This window comes from Anser anser (assembly GCF_964211835.1).
Source record: "Anser anser genome assembly, chromosome: 28".
Lineage (NCBI taxonomy): Eukaryota > Metazoa > Chordata > Aves > Anseriformes > Anatidae > Anser > Anser anser.
The window spans coordinates 3,117,112-3,126,852 of NC_139749.1; the positions used below are offsets into that span (position 1 = coordinate 3,117,112).

The following is a 9,741-nucleotide window of genomic DNA, read 5'->3' on the forward strand; positions in this document are numbered from 1 at the left end:
GACATGGGGGGGGGGGGGGGGCACCTGCAGCGGGACCCCCCCACCCTCCCCCAGGGGTGGCCTCACCCCCGTCCCCCCCCAAAAAAAAACCACCTTGGGGACAAAGGAGGTGACCCCGCCTGGGTCACGGGGCGCAGGCGTTGGCACGAGGGTGACACGACCTCGGTCACGTCCCTTAACCCCAGGAATGGGGGGGGGGGCACAAAATTCCCCCCCCTTTGGACATGGGGGGGGGGGCAGAGGGGCTCCCCCTGCTCAGCTGCACCCTGCTGGGGTGCTGAGCCCCTCTCCCAGCGGTGGGGGGGTGGGAAAGGGAGGGGGGGGGGCACCCATAATTTTGGGTCGGTGCCCGCGGGGGCAGTGGGGGCCCCCCCCCCAGCGATTGCCCAACGGGTGCCGGCTGACGCGGGTTTGCGCAACCCCCCCCTCGCCCCCCCCCGGGCAGGGGAAAACCCAGGCGACGCCGGGTGTCCGGGTTGGGGGGGGGCAGCAGGCGTCAGGGTGGGGGGACCCAGACGTTGTTTGGGGGGGGGGGGGAGGATTTTGTGGCTAGGGGGGGGGCGGTTTGTGGGGAGGGGGGGACTTTGGGGGACTTGGGGAAGGGGGGGGGAAGGACGGCGGTGTGCAGGTGGGGGGCACAGGTGTGCAAAGGGGGATGCAGGTTTACAGATGGGGGGGTGCAGGTGTGCAAATGGGAGGGGGGGGACACGAGTGTGCAAACGGGGGGGTGACGCAGGCACCCCCGGGACACCGGGGTCTGCTCGTGGCACCAGGGAGGGTCCGGAGAAGGTCCGAGCTCGCAGCAAGCCCCCAGCCCAGCACCGTTTTCCAGCGCTTTATTTATTTTTTTTTAATTTTTTTTTTGGGGGGGGGGGGCGCGGGGGGGGGGGGTCAGAACTGCTCCTCGGCGTCGGGGACGCGGGCGTCCCGCAGCTCCCGCAGCCGCTGCAGCACCTGGCGCAGGTCGCGCTCCCCCAGCCGCCGGTTGTCCCGCGTGCGGACGTTGACGGTGCCGCGCGCCTGCTCCCGCCGGCCCACCACTGTTCGGGGGGGGGGGACACACATAAAAATTTAGGGGGGGGGGCGTGGATTAGAGGTTGGTTTCGACGCAGGGGTCGGTTTCGGGGCACGGCGGCCCCCGGCCCCCTGCGGCGGCGGGGGGGCGCGCGGCCCCGCGCGGCATGCACCCACGCCCGCGCTGTGCACACCCACGCCCCCGTGCGCACACACGCTCACGCCCAGGCCGCGCGCGCCCACGCCCCGTGTGCGCGCCCCCACCCACGCCGTGCTGCTGCACCCCCCCCACCCCCCCCCCCCCAAAAACACGTTGCACACCGGGGTCGCCCCCGTGCACACCCCCGTCGCTTTTGTGCACCCACCCGGGGCACGCTTACGGGGCCCCTCCTCGTGCTCGTGCACCCACCCGCAGGCACCCCCCCCCAACACGGAGTGCACGCACCCACGCGTGGGCACCCCCCCGCTGCCACCCCCAAGCCCACCCATGGGTGGGGGCCCCCCCCTCCGTGTGCATGCCCCCCGTGTCAGCCCCCAGAGCCCTCTGCCGGCTGCGCGCCCGCAGCCCCGCGCACGTCTGCGCCCCCCCCGCCTCGACCCATTAGGGAATCCTGGAGGATTCCCGGAGGAATCCCGGGGCGGGGGGGGGGTCCCCGCGGCTTCCCGGCCCTCCCACCCCGCAAAACCCCAAATCCCAGCTTCCAGGTCGGGAGGAGGATGCGGAGGCGGGCGGGCGGCCGGGAACCACTGACTCAGCGCAGCCACTCCCAGGCTGGGGGGGACGGGGGGGGGGACACGGGGGGACGGACACCGGGGGTGCCGTTAGGGCAGGGGTGGGGGGGTCCCTGCGCCCCCTTACCCAGCTGGAAGTTGTAATGGGCGAGCTGCGCCCGGCGGATCTTCCTGCTCAACGTGGAGCCCGCGTCGGCATCCAGGTCGGCCGCCACGCTGTCCCGACGCAGCGCGGCGTGGACCTGCCGGGCACCGGGTCAGCGGGGACACCGGGGGACACCGGGGGACACCGGGGGACACAGCAAAGCGGGGGGGGGACACACACGTGCGGGGACGTGCTCACCTCGCGGGCATAGCCCTCGGTGTCCGGCGCCTGCGGGATCACCATCGCCTGCAGCGGGGAGAGCCAGAGCGGCCTGCGGGGGGGGGGCAGACGGGGGTGAAGGGGGGGCCCCGGGATTGGGGTGCTGGTGGGGATGGGGGGGGGGGAGGCGGCAGAGGGGGTGCTGCGGGAATTGGGGATGGTTTGGGGTCCCCTGGGGATTGGGGGGGGGGTGGCCCGGGGATGAGGGGTGCCCTGGTGGATGGGGGGTGGCCCAAGGGTTGGGGGTGGTCCAGGGGTTTGGGGGTGCTCCTAAGGATTGGGGGTGTCCAAGGGGATTGGGGTGTCCCAGGGGGTTGGAGGCGCCTGTACGGATTAGGGTGTCCCAGAGATTCGGGGGTGCCCCTGAAGTTGGGGGTGCCCCTAAGGCTTGGGGGGTGCCCCTAAGGGTTAGGGGTGTCCAAGGGGATTGGGATGTCCCGGGGGTTGGGGGTGCCTCCATGGATTAGGGTGTCCCGGGGATTAGGGTGTCCCAGAGATTCAGGGGTGCCCCTAAAGATTTGGGGTGCCCAAAGGGGGTTGGGATGCCCCGGGACTTTGGGGGTCCTCGGCCCCTCACCATTTGCCCCCGCAGCTCTCGGCCAGCACGGCCACCATGCGCTCCACCGAGCCCAGCACCGCGCGGTGGATCATCACCGGCCGCAGCGCCCCGCCGGCGGCACTGCGGGGGCACGGCGTTAATGGGGGGGGGGACAGCACCGGGGGGGCTGCAGGAGGGCACTGAGCGCCCAGCACAGCACCAGCCCTGAGCTCCCCCACCCCACAAACGGCCCCAATCCCCTCCCTGCCCCGGTCCTGATCCCTCTGACGGCCCCAATTCCATCATCCCCATCCCAATCCTGAGCTGCCCCCCCCGTGCCCAACCCTGAGCACCCCCACCCCCAATCCTGCCCCCCCCACCCTCAAAACCACCCTGACCCCCTGTCCCCAATCCTGTCCCCATTCCCAAACACATCCCCAACCTTTATCCCCAACCCTTATCCCCCCCAATCCCAACCCCTATCCCACCCCCAATCCCCAACCCCTATCCCCCCCCAAATCCCCAATCCTGCGCCCCCCAAATCCCCAATCCTGCCCCCCCCAAATCCCCAATCCTGCCCCCCCCCTCACCTGGCGTACTCCAGCCCAAACCTCTCGGGCATCTGGAAATCCAGCTGGATGGTGCCGCACTGGTGATGCCGCCCCAGCGCATCCTGGATCCGGATATCGATCTGCAAAAAGCAGGGGGGGGGGCAGCAAGTGAAGCTCTTTCCGCCCCCACATGCAGAATTTGGGGGTCCCAAAGGGCCCCTTCGTGTCCCACGGGCTCTTTTGGGACCCCCCCGTCCCCTGCAACGCGATGCGAAGCTCACCTTGGGGCCGTAAAAGGCGCCGTCACCCCGACTCAGCTCCCAGGGCTCCCCAAAATCCCGGAGGCTCCGCTCCAGTTGCTGCGGGGGCAAACGGGGAGGTGGGGAGGGGGCACGACGTGGTGGCAGGGGGGGCTTTGGGAACACCGGGACGTGACGCACAGGACTGGGGGGCGAAGGTGGGAAGGGGGGCACCGGTGAAGCTGCGGACACGACGGGGACACGACGCCCGGGACGTGGCACGGAGGGAGGACAGGTGGGACGCGGTGCAGGGCTGTACGGGACACAGCGGCAGGGCTGGAGGTGACGCAGGGGACCTGACGCAGGGGAGGTGACAGCACAGCTCCGTCATGATGCACAGGGCAGGGGGACACAACGGACAGGACACGACGCGGCGGCAGAGCCAGGAGGCGATGCCCAGCAGGTTCGGGACACGGAGACGGCACGCAGGGCTCGGGGACGAGGCGGCTGAGACGTCGCAGGAGATGCGACGGCAACGCCAGGAGGGGGGACACAGCGGCTGGGCCAGCTCCTGGTGGCACGCGGCCCCTGTCCCCACCTGCTCTGCGCGGTCCCAGGTCGCGGCGTCCCCCAGGAAGCCGTCGGGGCGCGTGGCCAGTGCCAGGCGGAAGGAGAAGCCCAGCACGGCGTAGACCGAACGCACGAAGTCCAGGCAGCCGCCGATCTCGTCCTCCAGCTGCGGGGAGCGAGCTGTGAGCAGGAAAACATTTGGGGGGGGGGGTGGGAGGGAACAGCGAGCCTTTGGGGGGACTCGGGGGGCACCCACCTGCTCCAGCGTGCAGAAGATGTGCGCGTCGTCCTGCTGGAAGCGCCGCACCCGCGTCAGCCCCGTCAGGGAGCCGGGGGGCTCGTTGCGGTGCAGGACCCCGAAGTCGGCCAAGCGCAGCGGCAGCTCCCGCCACGACCGCGGCCGGTGAGCGAACATCAGGCTGGCGGGCGGGCGGGCGGACGGACGGACAGACAGACGCAGCGTCAGCCCCGCTGAGCCCCATCCCGCCGTCCCGCGCTGAGCCCGGCGCGCTCGGCTCACCAGTGGGCCGGGCAGTTCATGGGTTTGAGCGAGAGGGTCTCGGTGCCGGCGGTGAAGGAGAACATGTGGGCGCTGTAGTGCTGCCAGTGCCCCGAGAGCTCCCAGAGGCGCGGGCTGAAGACGTTGGGGGTCACCACCTCGCAGAAGCCCCTCGCCTGGTACTCGCTCTGTGGGGACGTGGTGGGGACGTCAGCCTGGCCCTGGGGGAGCTGCACGGCCCCCCACGGCAAGGCGAGGGCGTTCGCAGAATCATTTAGGTCGGAAAAGAGCCTTGAGATCATCCAAACGTGCACCTAACGCTACTGAGTCCACCACAAAACCACGATTTGGGGTCCCATAGGGTCAGGGTGCCGCTGGGCAGAGGCAGAGCCCCGTCCCCAGTGGCTCCCAGAGGAGGTGACAGTGACAGCACCGGGGTAAGGGGACAGCCCGAGGCCTCGGGGCAGTCTTTGTGGCCATACCCTGATGAAGTCGACGAGGGCGTTGTAGACGTGGGCGCCGCGGGGCAGGAAGAAGCAGCTGCCGGGGCTGAGCTTGTGGAAGAAGAAGAGCTCCTGCTCCTGCGGGGTCGGGGCAGGGAAAATGTCACCGCGGGGGACGCCGGCATCCGATCCCCAAAACCCGCCCTTCGCCAGGGCTCACCCGGCCGATGCGGCGGTGGTCGCGGAGAGCGGCCGCGTCCTGCGCCTGCTGCCAGGCCTCCAGGTCCTGGGTGCTGGGGAAGGCGACGGCAGCGACGCGCTGCAGCGACCGGCGCTCCGCGGGGTCCCCCCAAAACGCGGCCGAACTCTGCGGGGAGAGACGGGAGCAAGGGGGGGGCGTCAGGGGAACCCAGACGGCTGGGTCCCCCACCAGCCCCGCGCCCTCCATCCTGCTGAGCCTACCGTCAGGACACGGAGGGCCCCGATCAGCCCCGTGTGCCCGAGGAGGGGGCCGGGGCAGAGCTGCAGCAGCGGGCCGCACCTGTGAGGGTGGCAGACGGACAAACGGACGCAGGAGACGGACATGTCACCGCCCTGCCCGAAGCAGCCCACGGACGTCACCCGGTACACCCGCGCTCACCTATAGACAGTGGCCGTGGGGGACGTCACCTCCTCCTCGATCCGCTGCAGCTGGAAGCTGTTGTGCTGGGGGGAGCAAGGCAGGCGGCGGTGGCGGAGGTGACACCAGCGCGGTGACACCAGCGTGGGTGACACCAGCCTTCGGTGTCCAACAACTCCAAGCCTTCGGTGTCCAACAACTCCAACCGGGATGTGCTCGGGGAGGGGACACCCGGGGGCCTCACCTTGAAGAGCTCCGCCAGCTGCTCGCGGGTGGCCTCCAGGCGCTCGAAGCGATGCTGGGCACGGGCAAAGGCCATGCAGGCGTCCTCCAGCGCCGGCAGCTCGCTGCGCTGCACCGTCCTGCGGGCACGGGGATGCACTAGGGATGCGAGCGAGGGACCCTACAGGGCACCGTCCCCATCGCCCCCGTGTCCCGAAGCCCCTGTACCTGTCCCCCATGTGGGCGTCACAGAAGAAGCCATCCTCGGTGGCCACGGTGCTGCAGAGCGTGGCTCCGTAGAACTGCTCCAGCACCGCTCCCAAGACAAAGGCGCTGGACTGCCAGAAAGCCTGGGGACATGAGGGGACAGGGGAGATGTGGAGGACCCAGGAAGCACGGGGGTCGCAGGGTGTGTGGTGGGGGACACGGGAAGCACGGAGAGCATGGGGAGCGCCAAGGGCATGGAGAATGTGGGGGACAAAGGGAGCGTGGGGGGCACGGGGGTTATTGGGGGAAGCACAGAGGGCACAGGGGACATGGAGGTCGTGAGGGATACGGGGGGAATGTGGGATCGGGGGGGGGGGACACGGGGAGCAACGGGGGCGGACATGAGGGACCCGGTGGGGGAAATGGGGGATGCGTGAGGGCACTGGGGGGCAATGGGGGGGATCGGGGCAGCACAGAGGGGACGTGGGGGCACTGGGGGACATTGGGGGGGGGCCAGGTCCCAGCTCCCACTCACCGCCCGCCCCTCCGGCGCGGCGAAGTCGAGCAGCTCCAGGTCGGCGTCGTTCTCCAGGGGCTGCTCCAGGTCTCGCAGGGCCCCGTTCACCCGGGCCACCAGCACCGAGGCGGCCAGGCCCGACCTGCGGGGACAACGCGGGGACAACGTGAGCCGGGGGGGGGGGGAAGGAGCCCGGCAGCGGGATGGGGGAACCGGGGGGGAACCGGGGGGGACCCCCCCTGGCCGTACCCCAGCTGCTCGGCCACCTGCCGCGGGGTGGTCTGCAGGGCACGGCCGTGCAGGCAGCGCCCCCCGGGCAGGGCGATGCGGATGGGGGTCCCCGCTGGGGGGCTCCCCCCACCATCATCACCCCCGGCCCTCCTCTCCCGGGCCGCTTGGAGCCGTTGGAAAAGGCGCAGCCGCTCGGCGACGTGGGGCTGCGGGGAGATACGGGGATGGGGGGGGGGGGGGGGTCAGGGCGATTGGGGAGCCCCCGCTCCGCACCCCCGAAACCCGGGGACCGGGGGCTCGGCGCACCCGGTAACGGCGAGGGGCTGCCCCCAGGAGCAGCCGCCCCCCGGTGAGGGCTGGCGGCATGGCGGGGCCCGGGCCGCCCCTTCCGGCAGCGGGCGGACGCCGGGGACCTCCCCGGGGCGGGCTCAGGTTCCCCGGCTCCGGTCCCAGCCCGGGCCCCGGCCGCGGTCCTGGCCTAGGCCCCGGTTCAGGCCCCGACCCCGGCCGCGACCGGGGGCTGGACGCCTTTTGGGGGGGTCCCCAAAGGCCTTAGGCCCGCAGGAGCCAGACCCCGAAACGCCGCCATTTTGCGTCCCTGCCTCCGGCTCTACCTCAAAACCGCCCCAAATTTCACCAGACCCCCCTCAAACGCCACCGTTTTGTGCTCCTGCGGCCGCCTCGAGTGCCCCGAGTTTTCCGGCCCCCAGAACATCATCATTTTACTCTCCTACAGCCGCCTCAAAAGCGCCCCAAATTCTCCAGGCCCCAAAATGCTCCCATTACGTGGCTGGACCCCTCAAAACACCCCTAATCCTCCAGACCCCTAAATGCTGCCGTTTTGTGCTCCTGCAGCCACCTCAGAAGTGCCCCAAATTTTCCAGACCCCAAAGTGATGCCGTTTAGCACTCCCGTGGCCAGCCCCCCCTCAGAACACCCCAAATTCTCCAGACCCCACAACGCCATTTCACGCTTCTTGCAGCCAGCCACCAAATACTGTCATTTCACATTCGTGTGGCCAGATCCCTCAAAACGCCCCAAATTCTCCAGACCCCAAAACGCCGCCGTTTTGCACTCCTGCAGCCCAAATCCCATCCAGCCACCAGGAGCCCCCCAGGCCCCTGTAGCCCACCCAGCAGCAGCCCCAGCTCCTGGCCTTGGCACCCCCATGCTGGCACCCCAAAACCTTTGGGGGCTTCTTGTTATAGGGTCTGGGAGCCCCCTCTTTGTCCAAAGGCTTCACTCTTCTGTAGGCTGAGGTCCAAGGATCCTGCTCGTGGGTGCTGCGGGGAAGAAGCCGTAGCAGCAGCCTCCATTTGGGGGTACAAGCCCACGTTGATGCTCGCTCCCCTCACCCTCAGCGTGGCTGTGCTTCGTCTCCAGCCCACGGGGCGTAGGGAAAGTGGGGGCACCGCAGGGAAATACCCAGTGCCGGAACACAGCCAGCCCCCGACAGGTCCTTGCCCTTATTCAATTGAAGCAAAACACAAGGAAAAAGCAGCCAAAACAGCACAAAGAGCCAAAAATTAAAGCCATGTGTGAAGGAAAAACCCTGGGAGGCGGAGCAGGGAGAAGCCGTTGCTCCTTTCCGGAGGGGAGAGCAGCACGTGCAGCGGCAGTTTGGCTCCACGGAGGTGTTCGGCGAGGCTCCGATCCTCTCCCGGTGCCCTCAGCTCCTGGGAAGGGGAAACCCAGGAGGAGGAGGAGGAGGAGGAAGAGCATCAGCGGAGAGCAGAGGCCTGGGAGCAGCCACCAGCATCCCGGAGGCCCCCACAGGCAAGCAGAAGGCCCCATTAAAGACGAATATGAAACCAGCCGAACTTGGTGTTTTATTAAATGTATTAATACACATTTTCAAAATGATCTGCGGTTTCATCGTCGCCTCCTCTCACCCGCGTTGCCCTCTCCACCCCGACACTTGAGAACATCGACCCCACGCACCCGAGTCATCTTTACAGGCACAGGGAAAGAAAAAAGCAGCCGGTATTTACAGCGGTTTGGGAACAAGAGCAGCTCACCCTCCCGCGGCCTCAGAGCACACTTGGTTATTCCGCAGGGTTTAAAAAACAAAACAAAAAAAAAAACAAACGAAAAAGAACACGCACACAAAAAATAAACAAACGACGTACATTATTCACATTATCCAACAGGCCTCTCAAGCCTGCACAACTCTCAGTGGGCAGCGGCACTACGGGGTGGCGAGGAGCTCCCTGGCGGGTGTCCGTGTGTCCGTCCTCTCGGTCCCGCAGGCGTGCCGGTGAGCCATGTCCGTGATGAGACACACCGCTTCATGCTTTTATTTAAAAAATACACGTTTATTTCGTTTGTTTTCCGTATCAGGTGAAATACAAAAGTTAAAGCGTGGTTAAGGGGATTGAAATCACAGACACGGGAGGAAAAACAAACGCCTTCGCGTCCCAAAATCACCAGGTGGTTTTTACATATGTACAGTGGTGCCTTCGTTACCGCCGCTATTAAAGTAACAGCACAGAGTAAAAGGAAAAACCTCCAAACAGAAAAACGCGCAGCTTCCACTGTTCAAATGTTTGGTGTTTTTTTTTTTTTTGCCATTTCTTTACGGTAAGGGTTCCCTCGTCACGAGTCCTTTCGCTTCAACTGACCTCGAAAGCCACCGCGGAGCGCCAGGACGCCGGCCGGCGAGTGGCCCCCCCCTTACCTCCCATCCGAACACAGCTGGACTTGGAAATCACCACTTTAAGCAAGAGCAGCAGCAAAATCATTCACATTCTTGTATCTAGAGGGAAAAGGTGGTTGGAGTTAGCGCTGGCTCTGTCCCCGCGCCGGAGCCACCCCCGCAGCGGGACGGGAAGAGAGGCGCCGGGGAACGGGGCCTGAACGCCGCCTCGCGACACCGCGACAGCTCCTGTGCGAGCCGGGGCCGCGGTTTTGAGGCCAGACCCCGAACCCGAACACGGCCTGCAGTGGCCGGAGCCGGGCGTTGAAGGGTTTGGGGCACAGGGAAAGGACGAGCAGC

General features: G+C 67.4%; 1 protein-coding gene across 1 annotated transcript; it reads right to left on the bottom strand.

Annotated features, from left to right (window-relative positions):
- Positions 1-879: 879 nt before the first annotated feature.
- On the bottom strand, positions 880-7,198 carry TARS2 (threonyl-tRNA synthetase 2, mitochondrial). Its single transcript, XM_083813189.1, has 18 exons — positions 7,053-7,198; positions 6,765-6,952; positions 6,534-6,657; positions 6,020-6,141; positions 5,814-5,931; positions 5,591-5,655; positions 5,413-5,491; positions 5,171-5,317; positions 4,990-5,088; positions 4,529-4,695; positions 4,265-4,427; positions 4,037-4,174; positions 3,481-3,558; positions 3,239-3,339; positions 2,688-2,789; positions 2,090-2,162; positions 1,874-1,988; positions 880-1,040 (listed from the first exon to the last, which is right to left on the bottom strand). Exons 1-18 carry the CDS (start codon positions 7,110-7,112, stop codon positions 892-894), a joined length of 2,088 nt encoding a protein of 695 aa, XP_083669315.1. The 5' UTR covers positions 7,113-7,198; the 3' UTR covers positions 880-891.
- Positions 7,199-9,741: the final 2,543 nt, after the last annotated feature.